The sequence below is a fragment of the Syngnathus typhle genome, linkage group LG20 (assembly GCF_033458585.1).
Source record: "Syngnathus typhle isolate RoL2023-S1 ecotype Sweden linkage group LG20, RoL_Styp_1.0, whole genome shotgun sequence".
Taxonomy (NCBI): Eukaryota; Metazoa; Chordata; class Actinopteri; order Syngnathiformes; family Syngnathidae; genus Syngnathus; species Syngnathus typhle.
Window position 1 is genome coordinate 6,354,468 of NC_083757.1, and position 23,028 is coordinate 6,377,495.

General features: G+C 44.5%; 2 protein-coding genes across 7 annotated transcripts; one reads left to right on the forward strand and one right to left on the reverse strand.

The window, feature by feature from the left end:
- Positions 1 to 454: 454 nt before the first annotated feature.
- On the forward strand, positions 455 to 4,611 carry fbxl6 (F-box and leucine-rich repeat protein 6). The gene is made up of 10 exons (XM_061267913.1): positions 455 to 786; positions 1,045 to 1,547; positions 1,622 to 1,780; positions 1,862 to 1,925; positions 2,012 to 2,143; positions 2,259 to 2,363; positions 2,431 to 2,544; positions 2,695 to 2,932; positions 3,017 to 3,260; positions 3,382 to 4,611. The coding sequence occupies exons 2-10, from the start codon at positions 1,099 to 1,101 to the stop codon at positions 3,551 to 3,553; spliced, it is 1,677 nt and encodes a 558-aa protein (XP_061123897.1). The 5' UTR covers positions 455 to 786; positions 1,045 to 1,098; the 3' UTR covers positions 3,554 to 4,611.
- A 291-nt stretch (positions 4,612 to 4,902) lies between these two features.
- eppk1 (epiplakin 1) lies at positions 4,903 to 22,629 on the reverse strand. 6 transcript variants are annotated; one of them, XM_061267867.1, is made up of 4 exons: positions 22,472 to 22,578; positions 21,321 to 21,437; positions 21,108 to 21,209; positions 4,903 to 20,914 (listed from the first exon to the last, which is right to left on the reverse strand). In XM_061267867.1, the coding sequence occupies exon 4, from the start codon at positions 20,897 to 20,899 to the stop codon at positions 5,108 to 5,110; it is 15,792 nt and encodes a 5,263-aa protein (XP_061123851.1). In that variant the 5' UTR covers positions 20,900 to 20,914; positions 21,108 to 21,209; positions 21,321 to 21,437; positions 22,472 to 22,578; the 3' UTR covers positions 4,903 to 5,107. The 6 variants fall into 6 exon arrangements, with proteins under 6 accessions (XP_061123851.1, XP_061123852.1, XP_061123849.1 ...); XM_061267868.1 differs by having other exon boundaries at positions 21,104 to 21,209; XM_061267865.1 differs by lacking the exon at positions 21,321 to 21,437 and having other exon boundaries at positions 22,472 to 22,629.
- Between the last annotated feature and the right edge of the window lie 399 nt (positions 22,630 to 23,028).

Below are 23,028 nucleotides of genomic sequence, written 5' to 3' on the forward strand. Positions count from 1 at the left end.
TTGATAAACGTTTCCACAATGAAAGCGCGATGCTCACCCGTCCAATTCATGTTAGCAACTAAAACGAAAATTTAATGAAACGAAACGAAACAAAACAGAACGAAATGGCATTATATGTACTTTTCAAAAATAAAAAAATAACTTTTTGTTTCTTTAATTTATTTGCGTTTTATTAAACCTACAAATGTGTCAGATCATTTTGCCGTATGACCTGAATTTGATGATAATAATAATAATAATAATAATAATAATAATAATAATAATAATAATAATAATAATGATGATGATGATGATGATGATGATGATGATGATGATGATGATGATGATGATGATGATGATGATGATGATGATAATAATAAAATACAGAATGTTTTATGGCGAGGGTTTCCTGTAGGGCGTGTCCCAGATGCTCTAGCCAATCATATTGGAGTGGTGCGCAACCTGCAACCAATCATACAGCAGCAAGGCGTATCTCGCCTAAAACCTGGTGGACTTAAAACAGCTACAACACAATAACAGAAGCTACAAATTTCCGACGTCTTGGAGTTCTAAAAAATATTCCAAAGTTTCAGCTCGAGAAATTTAACGAGGCGAGTTATACGCCACTTTACCTTGTAATTGTGACTATATCGCGCGGCGTCGCTGACTTCTTTAGCGAACAGCTAGCTGCAACACATAGCATTACAGTTACACTTCACAACAGTGACCATGTGGAAATTGTTCAAAAAACATCTTCCGAGTGTGATAATAGCATAAAAGAGCTGCAGGTCGGCCCACAGCTTTCAGGTAAGATAACAACTTGAATCTTTTTGAATGGCACTTTGCAATGGTTCGGTTAATAATAAATGCATATAAAGGTAACAAATGTAATGTAAATTGTAATAATAAGACACAAAGCACTTCACACATGCACCAATGAAAGATTGTTTAAAATAGTGGACTGCAAATATGTTGATAAAGATGTAACCATTTTACCAAGACTATTCTAGAATATAGTAATAATTTAATAACATACAGTAACCGTCCTCTCGGTCTTGGTTTCAGATTATTTGTGACTGGCTGCGTTCATTATTTTATAAAAGCAAAGAGAGCATCCTGATGATGGCGTCTGCTGAAGGCGCTGTTGAAGATGTTGTGGCTTCCCTATCCACTCAGGAAAATCAAGAACCGAATCCGACAAATGCTTCACAAAAGAGAAACACCACTAAGCTCAAAAAAGAAAAAGTAAAAAAGAAAAGGACCAACGTGAAAAAGAAAAGGACCAACGTGAAGAGAATGGAGCAGCCCAGATACACGGTCCACGAGGGCGAGGACATGCTCCTCGTCATATCCAGCACCACTTCGCCGGACCGTAGCACCACATGGGTCCCCAAGATAAAGAGGAAAAAGGGAGGAGAGAAAAAGAATGTCGAAAAAGAGGAGACGCCGCCTGTGATTGCGGCGAAGCCACACGACCGCAGATGGGGGCAAAATCTTCCTGAGGAGGTTCTGGTTAATATTTTCAAGATGGTGGTCAATGAAGATGGTGCTGTGCCCTTTCTGTGCAGGTAGTGTTCGACCAGTCTTGATGTTGATGTATGTAAATTTACCTTAGCTAAAAATGGTTTGTTTCACGTGCTAGGGTGGGAAGGGTGTGCCGCTTGTGGAACATCGCCGCCGCCACTCCTATTCTGTGGCGGAAAGTCTCCGTCGGTCACTGCTGGATCGCGCCGGGCGAACATCAGAACCCAGAAAGACGGAGACGGATTAAAAACACATTCGACTGGTTAACGCGGAGCAGGTCTCCTGCACGACGATGTTGCCGTTAAGATTAGCTGTGTGAATGTTCTGTTTAAATCTTGCCTTTATTTTTTGTTTTCAGATTCTCTCAGCTACGGGATTTCTCCCTCCATCATTGGACTGAGAATGTGGACTATGCAGTCGATGTAGGTCACGAGGTTTATTTACAAAATTTGATTTTTGGAATGCGTGGGATTACAGTTTATAGAAATGAAGAAAAAAATCCCGTCAGGTTGTGTCGCAGTTCTGCTCTCACCTGAGCTCGCTCACGCTCTCCTACTGTACTGGCCTAACGGAGGCGGCGTTCCAGAGTTTGGGCCTGCACGGCCACTCACTGCGTAGCTTAAACCTACAGTACACGAAGGTGAGCCCATCCTGTGGAGGAACATCTCAGCGGCCCCACAGAGGCACAAAAACAGGTTTAGGAGGTATTGGAATTTTCCGTCAATGTACTACATGAAATAATTTTGTTGCTGTAGTTTCAAGAGGCTGGTCTTCTCACTTACCTGAATGATCACGGCGCACAAATCCAGCAGATTAGATTCACCCACAGACCAAAGTGTGACCGACTTTCCTTCATCTCTGTAAGGAACCTTAAGTCTCTCTCAAATGTTTTGGAAACAACGATTACTACGTCGCTTCTGTTTTCAGAGGGGATGCTGTCCCAATTTGGAGATGCTGGAGGTTAACACAAAGCTGGACAGTCAAGACAACGAAGTGACTGTTTGTATCCAAGCGCTACAGAGAGCTTGCCCTAAACTTAAGGTAAATATCAGAGGTGACTCAAGTCACAAGCGCAGATACGAAGAGCAAAGTGGCTAATGTGTTCCACATGTGACTTAACCTACATATTTTGTTGCGGCTTTTTGATTTGAATCCACTACGACAAAACATTTCTATTGTTCTTGTCATCAGACGTTCCGGATGCTGAACGTCTGCCCGGTGTTCAAGAATACTAATAGTAGTAATGGTGCTGAATCATCTCCTGGCTTCCCTCTACTGGAGGAGCTGTGTATTGCCACTGCCTCGTACACCTACATAAACGACAAACAGTTGCGGGACGTACTCTTTGGCTCCCCCCGGCTGCGGGTGCTGGACCTGCGTGGCTGCTCACGCATTACATCTGCGGGCCTGGAGGCTTTACCTTGTCTTGGTAAAGGCATGATTTTTACTTTGTGGGCTGAAATTAAAGCTAGGTTTTTAAAAGTCTGAAATGTGCCAACCTTGTGTCTGGCAGAACTGGAGTGCCTCTTCTGGGCTCAGTATTTCAGCAGCCACATGGGCACATTGTCCCTGAATACGGGCCTCCATGCCCTGACGCAGAAGTGGAGTCACACGTTGCGGCAGCTGGATGTGGCCAATCAGCCTTTTTCTCAGGAGGACGTGGAGGCGGCCATGTTTCACCTGGCCCAGGCCAACCACACAGACACCCTGCGGTCACTCAACCTGAGCGGGACCAAAATCACAGCAGGGGCCCTGAGGTAACGGAAACTACCTCTTCTTTGTTTACCTTTTGAAGTAATGATTCCCAGCCACTTCGCCATGAAAGATTATCATGATTACCAAAATCAAGAGTTCTAAATATCAATTACTTATTCACAGGCTTCTCATCGGCCAAACATCAGCACTAGACTACCTCAACCTGTCCTCCTGTCGGGATCTACCCAGAGGGGTAAAACGGATTTATCGCGGACAAGCGGAAATTCGGCAGTTGCTGGAAAAATTGGAATGCAGTCAAACCTCGGTTTTCGACCACAATCCGTTCGAGAAGTGAATCGGTGAATTCCAAATCTATTTTTCCCCATTACAAATAATGGAACAAAATTTAATCCATTCCAAGACTAATATAAAAAAAAAAAAAAACCTTTTTTTTTATTTGCACATTTTCGTCCGATCGCGCAACTGCAGCGCGCTGGTCGCATGATTGTGATAGAGCCGTCGCTGAAATTTAGAAAATATTTTGAAAGTCCTGATGTACCGTTTTCTTTTCATGTATAATGCGCCCCCATGTATAATACGCACCCTGAAAATGGCATGTTGATTCTGGAAAAAAAGCCTGTACCCATGTATAATACGCACCCAAATTTTGACTCCTACTTAAGTCCGTAAACGTAAAACTATTTCAGAAAAAAGATCATCTTTGGGAGCAACCGGATGTTATTCTGCCGGTCAGTGTCACTGCGCATGCGCTAGCAAACTCGATAGCGAAGAAATGTTTTGGATTTGTGTAGGGTACATTGTGACAGCAAACGAGCAGGTGATCGAGCAAGCGTCTGATACGAGAGCATCGTGTTCGTATGGAGCGTGTTTGAAGTGAACAGCAGAGAAGAAAGCGCATCTGTAATGGCGGCCTCCGGATCATATCGGGATAAAAAAAAAAATATATATATATATATATTTTTTGTACCCATGTATAATGCGCACCCCAGATTTTAGGACAATAAATTAGTTAAATTTTGCGCATTATACATGGAAAAAAACGGTACTTTCCAAAATTTAAGTGGACCAGTGCGGGGTTAATACAATCCTCAAAGTAAGCATCCGGGCCGCGCGGTCGGGTTTTCTCGGGTCCTTTCGGCTCATCTCGTGAGGTTCGACCTCCGAATTTTGTTCGACACCCGAAGCAAAAAAAACTCAAATTCTTCGTTAGAATTCCGATTTGTTCGAGAACCGGGAAGTTCGAAAACCGAGGTTTGACTGTAGAGCTAAAACCAGACACACAATTGCCTCAAAAATAGTTACGTTTTTGTAAGACCACAGTGAACCCTGGATTCACTAACTTGTAGTTTTTCATTGGTCATTTCTAATAAATGTTTACAGTTCTGCATCGTATTTGATTGGGTTTTTTAATGTGACAACATTTGGTGTTATTTGACTCAAAATCATTAGGCAAAAGGTTTTCAGTCGTTGAATCGTGCAAGTTCATGTTTTCTCCTCTCAAGGGAAAGCTGTAAGAGAATTGAAGCTAAATTCTTGAGGTTTTTGGAGTATCTCATGTTTAATGTTCACCTTTGATATGTATCTGCATTTTTGACTCTGCTTAAATTTAGATGAGAGAACCTGTTCCCAGAACAATTAAGAACGTGAGAATGCCAGATCATAATTATTACTGAACGAAACAAATAATCCTCACATGCATGTTTATTAGGCCACATTTTTTTACAAAGTACAGGCAAACTAGGTTTCATCAACTTGAGTAAATCTAGCACAGGTTTCTTGCATATTAGTATAAAACAAAAAATACTATGATTAAAGGTTTATGAGTGAAAAAATATAAATGCTCACAGCAGGACTAATTAAGACAAAGCACAAAAACGTAAACAGTCTTTTAGTTTTTCATCAAGGGGAGTAAACTTAGTCCAGTGATAGGATCTGTAATGCACCTCTCAAGCAGCTGGAGATAAGTAAGGTTCTCTTGTGTGTTTGGATCAAAAAATCCCTTGGTGTCGTCATCTGGGTCGGACAGAATCTGATTCATTTCTTCATCAAAGTAGCCTCTTTGGTAAGCCACCTGCACGGGAACTCTGTGGCTGTAAACTGGGTCAATGATGCCCCCTGTGGCAATTTGAGCTTCCAGAAGGCGAACTCCATGATCTTTGACGATTAGGTCTTTCTTCAGCGCTTGGAACAGGGAGATTGTTTTTTCGGTGTAAGGGTCTTTGTACCCTGTGACGGCTCGTTCTGCCGAGAGCAGCTTCTTTTGCCATTCAGCGCCAACCACACCCTGAGCTACAGCCTCGTCTACTGAGAGTTTCTTGTTGTTGACTGGGTCAACGACAAAGCCAGTGGCAGCTTGGGCCTCGAGGAGCACAAGAGACGTTCCAGGAGTCAGCAGGCCTCTGGACTTGGCTTCAAAGATGCTCAGGATCTCTTTGGTGGACTGCAAGTAAACTCCTGCAATGCAGTTGGTCCCTTCTAGATACCGACGGACAGAGTCCATTTCACTGACTTCCTCAACTGTGATGGTTCCTGCATGCAGTTCTTTGTAGATATCTTCGTCAATGATTTTAGATTCAAGCAACTCTGTAGCACTGACATCCTTTCTAATACCATGAAAGGTTTCGGTCTCTGTAACTGTGGTACTGCTGTCAACGTTTGTTTCAGATATTTGATATGTGGTGGTTGATGATGAGGTTGTGGTAGTGGTCTGCTGCTGAATGATCATCAAGATAATTTCCAAAAAGAATTCAATCGTGATAACTCCGGACTTGTATTGTTGCACGAGCTCTCGCCTCTTCTCCTCAGCGATATATCTGGAGTAGAGCAGATCCCACATTGACACCGTGGTTCCTTGGTACTTTCCTCCTGCTTTAGTGGTTGTCCTTGATTTCAGGATCATTTTTGTGGCCTCATCAACAAAGAAGTAGAACTCCCCTTTCTTCACAATAACCAACAGGCTAAGACCAGTGATGGGATCTGTGATACACCTCTCGACCAACTGGAGATAAGTGAGGTTCTCTTGTGTGTTTGGATCAAAAAATCCCTTGGTGTCGTCATCTGGGTCGGACAGAATCTGGTTCATTTCTTCATCAAAGTAGCCTCTTTGGTAAGCCACCTGCACGGGAACTCTGTGGCTGTAAACTGGGTCAATGATGCCCCCTGTGGCAATTTGAGCTTCCAGAAGCCGAACTCCATGATCTTTGACGATCAGGTCTTTCTTCAGCGCTTGGAACAGGGAGATTGTTTTTTCTGTGTAAGGGTCTTTGTACCCTGTGACGGCTCGTTCTGCCGAGAGCAGCTTCTTTTGCCATTCACCGCCAACCACACCCTGAGCTACAGCCTCGTCTACTGAGAGTTTCTTGTTGTTGACTGGGTCAACGACAAAGCCAGTGGCAGCTTGGGCCTCGAGGAGCACAAGAGACGTTCCAGGAGTCAGCAGGCCTCTGGACTTGGCTTCAAAGATGCTCAGGATCTCTTTGGTGGACTGCAAGTAAACTCCTGCAATGCAGTTGGTCCCTTCTAGATACCGACGGACAGAGTCCATTTCACTGACTTCCTCAACTGTGATGGTTCCTGCATGCAGTTCTTTGTAGATGTCTTCGTCAATGATTTTAGATTCAAGCAACTCTGTAGCACTGACATCCTTTCTAATACCATGAAAGGTTTCGGTCTCTGTAACTGTGGTACTGCTGTCAACGTGTGTTTCAGATATTTGATATGTGGTGGTTGATGATGAGGTTGTGGTAGTGGTCTGCTGCTGAATGATCATCAAGATAATTTCCAAAAAGAATTCAATCGTGATAACTCCGGACTTGTATTGTTGCACGAGCTCTCGCCTCTTCTCCTCAGCGATATATCTGGAGTAGAGCAGATCCCACATTGACACCGTGGTTCCTTGGTACTTTCCTCCTGCTTTAGTGGTTGTCCTTGATTTCAGGATCATTTTTGTGGCCTCATCAACAAAGAAGTAGAACTCCCCTTTCTTCACAATAACCAACAGGCTAAGACCAGTGATGGGATCTGTGATACACCTCTCGACCAACTGGAGATAAGTGAGGTTCTCTTGTGTGTTTGGATCAAAAAATCCCTTGGTGTCGTCATCTGGGTCGGACAGAATCTGGTTCATTTCTTCATCAAAGTAGCCTCTTTGGTAAGCCACCTGCACTGGAACTCTGTGGCTGTAAACTGGGTCAATGATGCCCCCTGTGGCAATTTGAGCTTCCAGAAGGCGAATTCCATGATCTTTGACGATTAGGTCTTTCTTCAGCGCTTGGAAGAGGGAGATTGTTTTTTCAGTGTAAGGGTCTTTGTACCCTGTGACGGCTCGTTCTGCCGAGAGCAGCTTCTTTTGCCATTCACCGCCAACCACACCCTGAGCTACAGCCTCGTCTACTGAGAGTTTGTTGTTGTTGACTGGATCAATGACAAAGCCAGTGGCAGCTTGGGCCTCGAGGAGCACAAGAGATGTTCCAGGAGTCAGCAGGCCTCTGGACTTGGCTTCAAAGATGCTCAGGGTCTCTTTGGTGGACTCCAAGTACACTCCTGCAATACAGTTGGTCCCTTCTAAATACCGACGAACAGAGTCTATTTCACTGACTTCCTCAACTGTGATGGTTCCTGCATTCAGTTCTTTGTAGAGGTTCTCGTCAATGATTTTAGATTCAAGCAACTCTGTAGCACTGACATCCTTTCTAATACCATGAAAGGTTTCGGTCTCTGTAACTGTGGTGGTGATGGTAGTATTTGTGGTACTGCTGTCAACGTTTGTTTCAGGTATTTGATATGTGATGGTTGATGATGAGGTTGTGGTAGTGGTCTGCTGCTGAATGATCATCAAGATGATTTCCAGAAAGCTTTCAATCGTAATAACTCCGGACTTGTATTGTTGCACGAGCTCTCGTCTCTTCTCCTCAGTGATGTATCTGGAGTAGAGCAGATCCCACAGTGACACCGTGGTTCCTTGGTACTTTCCTCCTGCTTTAGTGGTTGTCCTTGATTTCAGGATAAATTTTGTGGCCTCATCAACAAAGAAGTAAAACTCCCCTTTCTTCACAATAACCAACAGGCTAAGACCAGTGCTGGGATATGTGATACACCTCTCGACCAACTGGAGATAAGTAAGGTTCTCTTGTGTGTTTGGATCAAAAAATCCCTTGGTGTCGTCATCTGGGTCGGACAGAATCTGGTTCATTTCTTCATCAAAGTAGCCTCTTTGGTAAGCCACCTGCACGGGAACTCTGTGGCTGTAAACTGGGTCAATGATGCCCCCTGTGGCAATTTGAGCTTCCAGAAGCCGAACTCCATGATCTTTGACGATCAGGTCTTTCTTCAGCGCTTGGAACAGGGAGATTGTTTTTTCTGTGTAAGGGTCTTTGTACCCTGTGACGGCTCGTTCTGCCGAGAGCAGCTTCTTTTGCCATTCACCGCCAACCACACCCTGAGCTACAGCCTCGTCTACTGAGAGTTTCTTGTTGTTGACTGGGTCAACGACAAAGCCAGTGGCAGCTTGGGCCTCGAGGAGCACAAGAGACGTTCCAGGAGTCAGCAGGCCTCTGGACTTGGCTTCAAAGATGCTCAGGATCTCTTTGGTGGACTGCAAGTAAACTCCTGCAATGCAGTTGGTCCCTTCTAGATACCGACGGACAGAGTCCATTTCACTGACTTCCTCAACTGTGATGGTTCCTGCATGCAGTTCTTTGTAGATGTCTTCGTCAATGATTTTAGATTCAAGCAACTCTGTAGCACTGACATCCTTTCTAATACCATGAAAGGTTTCGGTCTCTGTAACTGTGGTACTGCTGTCAACGTGTGTTTCAGATATTTGATATGTGGTGGTTGATGATGAGGTTGTGGTAGTGGTCTGCTGCTGAATGATCATCAAGATAATTTCCAAAAAGAATTCAATCGTGATAACTCCGGACTTGTATTGTTGCACGAGCTCTCGCCTCTTCTCCTCAGCGATATATCTGGAGTAGAGCAGATCCCACATTGACACCGTGGTTCCTTGGTACTTTCCTCCTGCTTTAGTGGTTGTCCTTGATTTCAGGATCATTTTTGTGGCCTCATCAACAAAGAAGTAGAACTCCCCTTTCTTCACAATAACCAACAGGCTAAGACCAGTGATGGGATCTGTGATACACCTCTCGACCAACTGGAGATAAGTGAGGTTCTCTTGTGTGTTTGGATCAAAAAATCCCTTGGTGTCGTCATCTGGGTCGGACAGAATCTGGTTCATTTCTTCATCAAAGTAGCCTCTTTGGTAAGCCACCTGCACTGGAACTCTGTGGCTGTAAACTGGGTCAATGATGCCCCCTGTGGCAATTTGAGCTTCCAGAAGGCGAATTCCATGATCTTTGACGATTAGGTCTTTCTTCAGCGCTTGGAAGAGGGAGATTGTTTTTTCAGTGTAAGGGTCTTTGTACCCTGTGACGGCTCGTTCTGCCGAGAGCAGCTTCTTTTGCCATTCACCGCCAACCACACCCTGAGCTACAGCCTCGTCTACTGAGAGTTTGTTGTTGTTGACTGGATCAATGACAAAGCCAGTGGCAGCTTGGGCCTCGAGGAGCACAAGAGATGTTCCAGGAGTCAGCAGGCCTCTGGACTTGGCTTCAAAGATGCTCAGGGTCTCTTTGGTGGACTGCAAGTACACTCCTGCAATACAGTTGGTCCCTTCTAAATACCGACGAACAGAGTCTATTTCACTGACTTCCTCAACTGTGATGGTTCCTGCATTCAGTTCTTTGTAGAGGTTCTCGTCAATGATTTTAGATTCAAGCAACTCTGTAGCACTGACATCCTTTCTAATACCATGAAAGGTTTCGGTCTCTGTAACTGTGGTGGTGATGGTAGTATTTGTGGTACTGCTGTCAACGTTTGTTTCAGGTATTTGATATGTGATGGTTGATGATGAGGTTGTGGTAGTGGTCTGCTGCTGAATGATCATCAAGATGATTTCCAGAAAGCTTTCAATCGTAATAACTCCGGACTTGTATTGTTGCACGAGCTCTCGTCTCTTCTCCTCAGTGATATATCTGGAGTAGAGCAGATCCCACAGTGACACCGTGGTTCCTTGGTACTTTCCTCCTGCTTTAGTGGTTGTCCTTGATTTCAGGATAAATTTTGTGGCCTCATCAACAAAGAAGTAAAACTCCCCTTTCTTCACAATAACCAACAGGCTAAGACCAGTGCTGGGATCTGTGATACACCTCTCGACCAACTGGAGATAAGTAAGGTTCTCTTGTGTGTTTGGATCAAAAAATCCCTTGGTGTCGTCATCTGGGTCGGACAGAATCTGGTTCATTTCTTCATCAAAGTAGCCTCTTTGGTAAGCCACCTGCACGGGAACTCTGTGGCTGTAAACTGGGTCAATGATGCCCCCTGTGGCAATTTGAGCTTCCAGAAGCCGAACTCCATGATCTTTGACGATCAGGTCTTTCTTCAGCGCTTGGAACAGGGAGATTGTTTTTTCTGTGTAAGGGTCTTTGTACCCTGTGACGGCTCGTTCTGCCGAGAGCAGCTTCTTTTGCCATTCACCGCCAACCACACCCTGAGCTACAGCCTCGTCTACTGAGAGTTTCTTGTTGTTGACTGGGTCAACGACAAAGCCAGTGGCAGCTTGGGCCTCGAGGAGCACAAGAGACGTTCCAGGAGTCAGCAGGCCTCTGGACTTGGCTTCAAAGATGCTCAGGATCTCTTTGGTGGACTGCAAGTAAACTCCTGCAATGCAGTTGGTCCCTTCTAGATACCGACGGACAGAGTCCATTTCACTGACTTCCTCAACTGTGATGGTTCCTGCATGCAGTTCTTTGTAGATGTCTTCGTCAATGATTTTAGATTCAAGCAACTCTGTAGCACTGACATCCTTTCTAATACCATGAAAGGTTTCGGTCTCTGTAACTGTGGTACTGCTGTCAACGTGTGTTTCAGATATTTGATATGTGGTGGTTGATGATGAGGTTGTGGTAGTGGTCTGCTGCTGAATGATCATCAAGATAATTTCCAAAAAGAATTCAATCGTGATAACTCCGGACTTGTATTGTTGCACGAGCTCTCGCCTCTTCTCCTCAGCGATATATCTGGAGTAGAGCAGATCCCACATTGACACCGTGGTTCCTTGGTACTTTCCTCCTGCTTTAGTGGTTGTCCTTGATTTCAGGATCATTTTTGTGGCCTCATCAACAAAGAAGTAGAACTCCCCTTTCTTCACAATAACCAACAGGCTAAGACCAGTGATGGGATCTGTGATACACCTCTCGACCAACTGGAGATAAGTGAGGTTCTCTTGTGTGTTTGGATCAAAAAATCCCTTGGTGTCGTCATCTGGGTCGGACAGAATCTGGTTCATTTCTTCATCAAAGTAGCCTCTTTGGTAAGCCACCTGCACTGGAACTCTGTGGCTGTAAACTGGGTCAATGATGCCCCCTGTGGCAATTTGAGCTTCCAGAAGGCGAATTCCATGATCTTTGACGATTAGGTCTTTCTTCAGCGCTTGGAAGAGGGAGATTGTTTTTTCAGTGTAAGGGTCTTTGTACCCTGTGACGGCTCGTTCTGCCGAGAGCAGCTTCTTTTGCCATTCACCGCCAACCACACCCTGAGCTACAGCCTCGTCTACTGAGAGTTTGTTGTTGTTGACTGGATCAATGACAAAGCCAGTGGCAGCTTGGGCCTCGAGGAGCACAAGAGATGTTCCAGGAGTCAGCAGGCCTCTGGACTTGGCTTCAAAGATGCTCAGGGTCTCTTTGGTGGACTCCAAGTACACTCCTGCAATACAGTTGGTCCCTTCTAAATACCGACGAACAGAGTCTATTTCACTGACTTCCTCAACTGTGATGGTTCCTGCATTCAGTTCTTTGTAGAGGTTCTCGTCAATGATTTTAGATTCAAGCAACTCTGTAGCACTGACATCCTTTCTAATACCATGAAAGGTTTCGGTCTCTGTAACTGTGGTGGTGATGGTAGTATTTGTGGTACTGCTGTCAACGTTTGTTTCAGGTATTTGATATGTGATGGTTGATGATGAGGTTGTGGTAGTGGTCTGCTGCTGAATGATCATCAAGATGATTTCCAGAAAGCTTTCAATCGTAATAACTCCGGACTTGTATTGTTGCACGAGCTCTCGTCTCTTCTCCTCAGTGATGTATCTGGAGTAGAGCAGATCCCACAGTGACACCGTGGTTCCTTGGTACTTTCCTCCTGCTTTAGTGGTTGTCCTTGATTTCAGGATAAATTTTGTGGCCTCATCAACAAAGAAGTAAAACTCCCCTTTCTTCACAATAACCAACAGGCTAAGACCAGTGCTGGGATCTGTGATACACCTCTCGACCAACTGGAGATAAGTAAGGTTCTCTTGTGTGTTTGGATCAAAAAATCCCTTGGTGTCGTCATCTGGGTCGGACAGAATCTGGTTCATTTCTTCATCAAAGTAGCCTCTTTGGTAAGCCACCTGCACGGGAACTCTGTGGCTGTAAACTGGGTCAATGATGCCCCCTGTGGCAATTTGAGCTTCCAGAAGCCGAACTCCATGATCTTTGACGATCAGGTCTTTCTTCAGCGCTTGGAACAGGGAGATTGTTTTTTCTGTGTAAGGGTCTTTGTACCCTGTGACGGCTCGTTCTGCCGAGAGCAGCTTCTTTTGCCATTCACCGCCAACCACACCCTGAGCTACAGCCTCGTCTACTGAGAGTTTCTTGTTGTTGACTGGGTCAACGACAAAGCCAGTGGCAGCTTGGGCCTCGAGGAGCACAAGAGACGTTCCAGGAGTCAGCAGGCCTCTGGACTTGGCTTCAAAGATGCTCAGGATCTCTTTGGTGGACTGCAAGTAAACTCCTGCAATGCAGTTGGTCCCTTCTAGATACCGACGGACAGAGTCCATTTCACTGACTTCCTCAACTGTGATGGTTCCTGCATGCAGTTCTTTGTAGATGTCTTCGTCAATGATTTTAGATTCAAGCAACTCTGTAGCACTGACATCCTTTCTAATACCATGAAAGGTTTCGGTCTCTGTAACTGTGGTACTGCTGTCAACGTGTGTTTCAGATATTTGATATGTGGTGGTTGATGATGAGGTTGTGGTAGTGGTCTGCTGCTGAATGATCATCAAGATAATTTCCAAAAAGAATTCAATCGTGATAACTCCGGACTTGTATTGTTGCACGAGCTCTCGCCTCTTCTCCTCAGCGATATATCTGGAGTAGAGCAGATCCCACATTGACACCGTGGTTCCTTGGTACTTTCCTCCTGCTTTAGTGGTTGTCCTTGATTTCAGGATCATTTTTGTGGCCTCATCAACAAAGAAGTAGAACTCCCCTTTCTTCACAATAACCAACAGGCTAAGACCAGTGATGGGATCTGTGATACACCTCTCGACCAACTGGAGATAAGTGAGGTTCTCTTGTGTGTTTGGATCAAAAAATCCCTTGGTGTCGTCATCTGGGTCGGACAGAATCTGGTTCATTTCTTCATCAAAGTAGCCTCTTTGGTAAGCCACCTGCACTGGAACTCTGTGGCTGTAAACTGGGTCAATGATGCCCCCTGTGGCAATTTGAGCTTCCAGAAGGCGAATTCCATGATCTTTGACGATTAGGTCTTTCTTCAGCGCTTGGAAGAGGGAGATTGTTTTTTCAGTGTAAGGGTCTTTGTACCCTGTGACGGCTCGTTCTGCCGAGAGCAGCTTCTTTTGCCATTCACCGCCAACCACACCCTGAGCTACAGCCTCGTCTACTGAGAGTTTGTTGTTGTTGACTGGATCAATGACAAAGCCAGTGGCAGCTTGGGCCTCGAGGAGCACAAGAGATGTTCCAGGAGTCAGCAGGCCTCTGGACTTGGCTTCAAAGATGCTCAGGGTCTCTTTGGTGGACTGCAAGTACACTCCTGCAATACAGTTGGTCCCTTCTAAATACCGACGAACAGAGTCTATTTCACTGACTTCCTCAACTGTGATGGTTCCTGCATTCAGTTCTTTGTAGAGGTTCTCGTCAATGATTTTAGATTCAAGCAACTCTGTAGCACTGACATCCTTTCTAATACCATGAAAGGTTTCGGTCTCTGTAACTGTGGTGGTGATGGTAGTATTTGTGGTACTGCTGTCAACGTTTGTTTCAGGTATTTGATATGTGATGGTTGATGATGAGGTTGTGGTAGTGGTCTGCTGCTGAATGATCATCAAGATGATTTCCAGAAAGCTTTCAATCGTAATAACTCCGGACTTGTATTGTTGCACGAGCTCTCGTCTCTTCTCCTCAGTGATATATCTGGAGTAGAGCAGATCCCACAGTGACACCGTGGTTCCTTGGTACTTTCCTCCTGCTTTAGTGGTTGTCCTTGATTTCAGGATAAATTTTGTGGCCTCATCAACAAAGAAGTAAAACTCCCCTTTCTTCACAATAACCAACAGGCTAAGACCAGTGCTGGGATCTGTGATACACCTCTCGACCAACTGGAGATAAGTAAGGTTCTCTTGTGTGTTTGGATCAAAAAATCCCTTGGTGTCGTCATCTGGGTCGGACAGAATCTGGTTCATTTCTTCATCAAAGTAGCCTCTTTGGTAAGCCACCTGCACGGGAACTCTGTGGCTGTAAACTGGGTCAATGATGCCCCCTGTGGCAATTTGAGCTTCCAGAAGCCGAACTCCATGATCTTTGACGATCAGGTCTTTCTTCAGCGCTTGGAACAGGGAGATTGTTTTTTCTGTGTAAGGGTCTTTGTACCCTGTGACGGCTCGTTCTGCCGAGAGCAGCTTCTTTTGCCATTCACCGCCAACCACACCCTGAGCTACAGCCTCGTCTACTGAGAGTTTCTTGTTGTTGACTGGGTCAACGACAAAGCCAGTGGCAGCTTGGGCCTCGAGGAGCACAAGAGACGTTCCAGGAGTCAGCAGGCCTCTGGACTTGGCTTCAAAGATGCTCAGGATCTCTTTGGTGGACTGCAAGTAAACTCCTGCAATGCAGTTGGTCCCTTCTAGATACCGACGGACAGAGTCCATTTCACTGACTTCCTCAACTGTGATGGTTCCTGCATGCAGTTCTTTGTAGATGTCTTCGTCAATGATTTTAGATTCAAGCAACTCTGTAGCACTGACATCCTTTCTAATACCATGAAAGGTTTCGGTCTCTGTAACTGTGGTACTGCTGTCAACGTGTGTTTCAGATATTTGATATGTGGTGGTTGATGATGAGGTTGTGGTAGTGGTCTGCTGCTGAATGATCATCAAGATAATTTCCAAAAAGAATTCAATCGTGATAACTCCGGACTTGTATTGTTGCACGAGCTCTCGCCTCTTCTCCTCAGCGATATATCTGGAGTAGAGCAGATCCCACATTGACACCGTGGTTCCTTGGTACTTTCCTCCTGCTTTAGTGGTTGTCCTTGATTTCAGGATAAGTTTTGTGGCCTCATCAACATAGAAATAAAACTCCCCTTTCTTCACAATGGGTAGTACAATAAGTCCTGTTTTTGGGTCAGTGACACATCTCTCTATAAGTTGGAGATAAGTCAGATTCTCTTGCGTATTGGGATCAAAAAAGCCCTTTGTGTCGTCATCTGGGTCAGACAGAATCTGATTCATTTCTTCATCAAAGTAGCCTCTTTGGTAAGCCACCTGCACAGGAACTCTGTGACTGTATACTGGGTCAATGATGCCTCCTGTGGCAATTTGAGCTTCCAGAAGACGGATTCCATGATCCTTCACGATGAGATCTTTTATCAGGGCCTGGAATAAAGAAATGGTCTCACCAGTGTAGGGGTCAGTATATCCTGTGACAGCTCGTTCTGCTGACAGGAGTTTCTTTTTCATCTCGCTGCCGACTACATTCTGAGCCACAGCTTCAGCCACTGAAAGTTTTTTGTTGTTGACTGGGTCAATGACAAAGCCAGTAGCAGCTTGAGCCTCAAGGAGAACAAGAGACGTTCCAGGAGTTAGCAGACCTCTGGACCTTGCTTCATAGATACTCATAACTTTCTTTGTAGACTCAACCCTGACACCGGCGATGCAGTTTGTTGCCCCTAAATACTTTTGAACAGATTCCATTTTGTTGACATTGTCTACAGTCACTTGCCCTTGTATGATCTGTGTGAAAAGCTCCTTCGAGATGATCTTTGATTCATAAAGCTGACTTGCTGAGACTTGCTTCCTCAGTCCTTTGAATTTTTTTTCTTTGGAAGACACCTCTGTAATGATGACAGTGAGTATTTCAATCATCTCTTCAATTGTTATGGCTCTAGTCTTGTATTGTTCTATGAGCTGCTCTCGCTTCTTCTGTGATATGTATTCAGACAGCAACAATTCCCACAAGGTCACTTCTTTGTTTTGGAATTTGCCTACATGCATGGAAACTGTTGTGTTTTTTAACTCAAGCTCTATTTGCTCCTTTGTGTGAAAAACATTTGGTTTCTCCTCATGCAGTGGTAAAAAAAGCAATCCCGTTTTAGGATCTACTTCACATCTTTCCATCAGCTCGAGGTAGGAGAGTTTTTCCTTCGTGTTTGGATCAAAATACCCCTTTAAATCTTCAGGTGGGTTTAGCAGAAGGATTTTGAGTTGGTCATCCAGAAGTCCCATTTTGACTGCAATATTAATGGGCACCCTGTGACTCATGTTTGGGTCTACAATTCCACCCGTTGCTATTTGGGCTTGAAGAAGGCGAATGGCATCACTTCTTTGAATCAGCTGTTGATTCATAGCCTCAAAAAGTGATATCGTTGTGTCGGTGTAGGGGTCTTTATAGCCAGTGATGGCTCGCTCGGCCAGCAGGAGCTGCTCACACACATCTGGCCCAATGACTTCCTCTTTTGCAGCCTCTTCAACAGTGTAGAGTTGGTTTGTGAGCGGATCAATGAGACATCCTGTAGATGCCTGTGCTTCTAGCAATAGATATGCAATTCCGTCTGTCAACATACCTTCCATCTTTGCACCATATATGGTCAGAATTTGTTGGGACGGATACACTTTAATCCCAGCTATGCTTCTCGATCCATTCAAGTATTGTTCCACGTGCTTACTTTTCGCCACTTCTGCCGTTTTGCCTTGCTGCACCATTTTGAATGTGTCATTGTCGATAATACCAGAGTCCAGTAAATGTTTAGCTGAGACAGGCTTTCTAAGGCCCATTATCATTTTGGGAGCTTCATTTTTCTCCAGTTTTTCAATGGTAGAAGTTACAGTGGAGATGATGGTGTCTGTAGTGACCTTTCCTGTTCGGAATATTTCTATTAGTTCATTTTGTTGGTCTTCAGTGAAGTAGCCAGAGTGGATCAAGTCCCAGAGAGAAATTGATTTCCCTGCGTAGTGTCCAAACGATATGATCACTACTGTCTCTTCAAACACTCGTCTTATTTCGCTGTCAGTGTACAACCTCGTATATGTTTTGGAGGTTTTGGGTGTGTTAGTCATTGGTAAGAGGAACAATCCCGTTTCTTTATCTTGCACACATCTTTTCAACATTTCCATGTATGTCAGATTCTCTTTGGTGTTGGGGTCGAAAAAGCCTTTTGTGTCATCATTCGGGTCCAAAAGAATTTGATTCAGTTCTTCATCAAAATATCCTTTTCTGTAGGCAACATCGAGGGGTAAGTGAAGACATTTTAAGGGATCGATGATACCGCCTGTCGCAATTTGGGCCTCAAGTAAACGAATGCCATGGTCCTTCACGATAAGATCCTTTTTCAAGGCTTGGAAAAGAGAAATCTTTTGGCCCGTGTATGGATCGGTGTAACCAGTGACAGCTCTCTCCGCAGACAGAAGCTTTTCATACATTTGAGGACTAATCAACATTTCCCGAAGCGCTTGTTCCACGGTTAGCTTTTTGTTCGTCAGTGGATCGACAATGAACCCAGTGGCTGCCTGTGCTTCGAGTAGGCAAAGAGCTGTTCCGGGTGTTAGGATGCCACTTTTCTGGGCTTCGTAAATGCTCATCTTCTGATTGGAAGGCTGGAGTATCACACCGGCGACGCAGCTTTTCCCTTGAAGGTAGGCCCTCACGCTATCCATTTGCATCAGATCAGTGCTCTTTAGTGTTCCATCAATCAAGTTGCTGTAAGTTTTTTCATCTACTATTTGAAGCTCCAAAAGATCCACGACGGAAACCTCCCCTCTAAGACCTCGGAAGCTCAGGTCCGCTTGCTGTTTTATCTCCTTGCTATCAATGATGACTAGAATCGACTCAGTGATTTCCTCAATTGTGAGTTTCCTTGACTTGAAGAATTTGAAGAACTCCTGCCGTTCTGACTCAGACAGATACTCTGAATTGATGAGATCCCAAAGAGTAGCATGCCTGCCTTTGAAGCGGCCATACCGTACAGAAACGACTGTTGTTCTGAACAGTTCCTTCATGGTGTCATCAACGTTGACTTTTTGAATTTTACCTTTGAGTGGCAGGAGACAGAGTCCTGTACTGGGATCTGTGACACATCTGGCCATGAGTTGCAAGTAGGTGAGATTCTCATGTGTGTTGGGGTCAAAAAAACCTTTGGTGTCATCAGTAGGATCACTTAGGATCTCGTTCATCTCCTGGTTGAAGTATCCACGTTTGAAGGCCACTTGGACGGGAATGCGATGGCTATTAACTGGGTCAATGATGCCGCCAGTGGCAATTTGCGCCTCCAAGAGTCGAATACCGTGATCCTTTACGATGAGGTCTTTTTGCATGGCTTGGAACAGAGAGATTGTGGTCCCGTAGTATGGGTCTTTGTAACCTGTTACTGCCTTTTCTGCAGAACGCAGCTTTTGGTAAAAATCGGGCCCAATAATCTTAGCTTTGATAGCCTCGTCCACGGAAAACTTTCTGTTTCCAATAGGATCAATAATGAATCCTGTTGCCGCTTGAGCCTCGAGTAAAATCAGAGCTGTTCCTGGCATCAGTTTGCCTTTCTGTCTTGCTTGGTAAATGGTCAGGATCTGGGAGTCAGGTAGGAGAACACCTGCAATGCTGTCTTTACTCTGGAGATACACATGTAGGTTTTGATCCTCAATTACCTCCTGAACAGACTTCTTACCTTTTTTCAGATCATCGGAGATCTCCTCGCTGATGATATCAGCCTCAACCAACTGTTTTAGTGTGACTGTTTCTCGAATGCCTTCAAAGATGACTTTGACGTTTTTGACAGATGTCTCAATGATTTGTAGAACCGTTGTGACAATCGTCTCGATAGTGAGCATCCTTTCCCGGTATTTCCGTATGATGTCTGTGCGCTGCTTTTCATCTAAGTATTCTGACATCAGCAACTCCCACAGAGATACTGTCATTCCTGAGTACTTCCCACAAGCCACTTTCACCTTCTTCTGTTTGAAGGACATCTTAGTTTGGTAATCAATGAAGGTGAAGTTAAGTACATCTGATTTGTCTCGAAGAGGAAGGAGGCAGAGTCCGGTAGCAGGATCGGTGACACACCTTTGCATCAGCTGAAGGTACGTTAAATTCTCCTCAGTGTTTGGGTCAAAGAATCCTTTTGTGTCATCACCCGAATCCTCAAGGATGGCTTTCATTTCTTGGTCAAAATAACCTCTTTTGAAGGCCACCTCTGTGGGGAGCCTGTGGCTGTGGATGGGGTCGATTATTCCTCCTGTGGCAATTTGCGCCTCCAGGAGGCGGATCCCATGTTCCTTCAGGATGAGATCTTTGGAGAGTGCTTGAAAGAGGGAAATGTTTTTTTCCGTGTACGGGTCTTTGTAGCCAGTCACGGCTCGTTCGGCGGAACGCAACTTGGCGTAATATTCAGGCCCAATGAGTTTGTTTTTTATAGCCTCGTCCACAGTGAAATTTTTGTTTTCCACAGGATCGATCATGAATCCGGTCGCGGCCTGCGCCTCCAGAAGAACTAGAGCCGTCCCAGGCATCAGTATGTTACGCTTCATGGCTTCATAGATGCTCAATCTCTGATTGGATGAGAGGATTGCAATGCCAGAAATGCTGCCTTTACCCTGGAGATATTCTTTTACTGTCTCATTCAGCATCACTTGCTGGGTTGTAGTCTTCCCTTCCTGCAGGTTATCGTACATTTCTTTGTCAATGATCTTGGATTCAAAGAGTTCTGCGGAGGAAATGCCTCGTCTCAAGCCCTTGAAGGTGATGAAGATGGGGAGAAGAAGCAGACCTGTGTCTGGTTCCACAATACACTTCTCGATCAGTGTTTTGTAGTTGATGTGCTGTTGTGTGCTCGGGTCATAGAACACCTTCAACTCTGACATCTGATCATCATCCAGTAGACCTTTCTCGTAGTAGCCTTTCTGAATGGCTAACTCAACTGAAAGGGTTGTCTTCTCAATTGGATCTAGCAGGCCGTGCGTGGCGATTTGAGCTTGAAGTAGTCTTAAACCGTAATCTCTGGGTACCAAGTCTTTTTGCATGGCTTGGAACACGGAGATGGTTTGGTTGGTGTAAGGGTCCACGTAACCGGTGACAGCCTTCTCTGCAAAGAGGAGCTTCTCCTTCAACTCAAGTCCGATGAGTTTTTCCTTGATGGCCTCCGTGACTGGAAGTATTTGGTTCTTCACAGGGTCTACGACACCTCCTGTGGCGACCTGCGCTTCCAGCAGGGCCAACGCTGTTCCGGATTTAAGCAGACGTTTCTTCATGGCTTCATATATGCTGATCTTCTGCTTGGATTTTGCCAAGTAGACGCCCGCCACAGGGCCAAGGATTTTGGTGTGGCCATTTTGCTTCTTCTCATTAGTATCAGCGGGCTCCATCTTGGCTTTGTATCGCTGTGTGAGGGAAATAATTGTATCAGATAGAATTAACTGTATACAGCAGTAATTCTCAAGTCGTGGTTTAGTAGTTCATGGAACCATTAAAGACAGGAAGTTAAAAAAAAAATCACTGCAATATTTTTCTATCTACACAGTTTCACAGAAAATGAAACCTATAAAGCAAAACAGTATTGAAAAACCGACCTACTTAATTAGTTGGGTTTTGTTTGGTTTGTTGGCAGCCTTGACTCTTGCGTGAACTTCCACAAGCCCGTAATTCCAGCAAAGTTATATGGCTCAAGCTCCGCCTCTGCGGAGATAGTGTTCATGCCATCATTTAAACAGCAGTTAATCATTATCACATTAATCCATCCCTGCATCTCAATTTAAGAGTTCTCCAGCTTTTCATTTTAATACTAACTTTGCATATCAAGTGGCTAGTTAAGTACTCCAAATCCTTTTTAGTACTCAAACTGGCCTGGGTGGCGCTTTGTGACATCATCGCAATGAGAACCTACAGGCCCGACGGGCCGCGAGTCTGCACACAAAACACAAGCGACTTTTGTTTGCGCAACAGCAGCTTGCAGGTGTCTGACACACACACGCGCACACACACACACACACACACACACACACACACACACACACACACACACACACACACACACACACACACACACTTTTCAAAATTGCCAACACTACACAATTTCATTTTCACTTTCACATCAAACAGCAATAAATCTTTTACAACTGAAATACAGATTCCACTATCTTATTGCACCAATAAAATTCAGCGGCATATTCTAATACATTTATTCGTATTATTGTAAAACACATTGAGAATATATTTCTTTTTTAGGTATTAAGATAAAGATTCATAGATCATAATTGTTATTATCTTGATTCATTCATTGCACTGTAGCAGCTAACATCACTGTTTAATTCATTCAATGTGGAAAAATTGCACAAATAATTAATGATAACCTTGAACTTTTACTTTCTTCATTTGAGTACACATTTAGAAGTAGCCAATACTTGACTCTCTCGTAAATACCAAAGATAAAACAAAGCAGTGCTAATTGATGTCTTGCCTTCCTGTCATTGTGAGTTACAACCGTCATGTAGTCAAGCAGAAGAATACGTCTGGGAGCTACTGAGGATGCTTGTCGCGTCAATCAAAGAAAAGTCCACATCCTCCAAGCTATAAAGTTGTGGATATTGCGTACAATTTGTTGACTACATTCGCTTTAAAAGTTTCTGGAACGCTGCTTACCTTGTGTCAACAAGTCGGTGTCTCAACTCGTGAGACAGTAAGTGTGACATTCGTATAGGCTAAAGGTAACTGGGTGAGGAATGTTTGCTTTGTTTTTTTCTTTTTTTTTCCTTTTTAATCAGAAAGGGTGTTGGCTCACCAAACAGGATAACATTTGGCTTTCAGCACCAGCAAAGTAATTGAAAGAGTAAAATTGAGTCAAATAATCTAATTGATGTCATTTTTATTCATTTAAGGGTGAGACTTGACTTTAAAGTTACAAGATAGGGCAAGGATGAGAAGAAGAAAAAAGTGCTTACTTTTGAGTATTAAGTTTGACTTCCTCAGCAGCCGATGTGATCTGAAAGGAGAGAGATTCCCAAAGTGCTCACAAAATCTCCTCGGAAGTCCTGCGCAGCGGCCGTATTTAAGGCGAGTCTCGCTGGGCCAATTCCCACCCCGCCCCCCCGGCTTCCTCCTCCCGGTGACAACCTCGGGGCTGTCTCGACCCAGAGAGTGAGCTTGCAGCATGCCAAGAATTCTTATCCCCTTCCTTTGATCGCCTCCATTGTGCTCTGAAACAATAAGAGGGAAAAAATGTCTTATTACGCGACAGGTGCGGTTCTAAACGTACGCCGGAAGAAGTCATGTCGGGGAAATAATTTACCTTCAATTTCCAGGGAATGCATTGTGATATTGGTCGGACTTTTTCTTTTTTTTAAGATACAATGTGGGCCTTGGCTCAAAGGTTGGGCAACATTGCTTTATTGCATCGTAGCGGAGATGTGATATCTTATCTGGTACGAGTAATCACACATGCACAGACACGTACACACTAGACTGACATGTTGACAATTTAAAATAGTGAAAACATCAC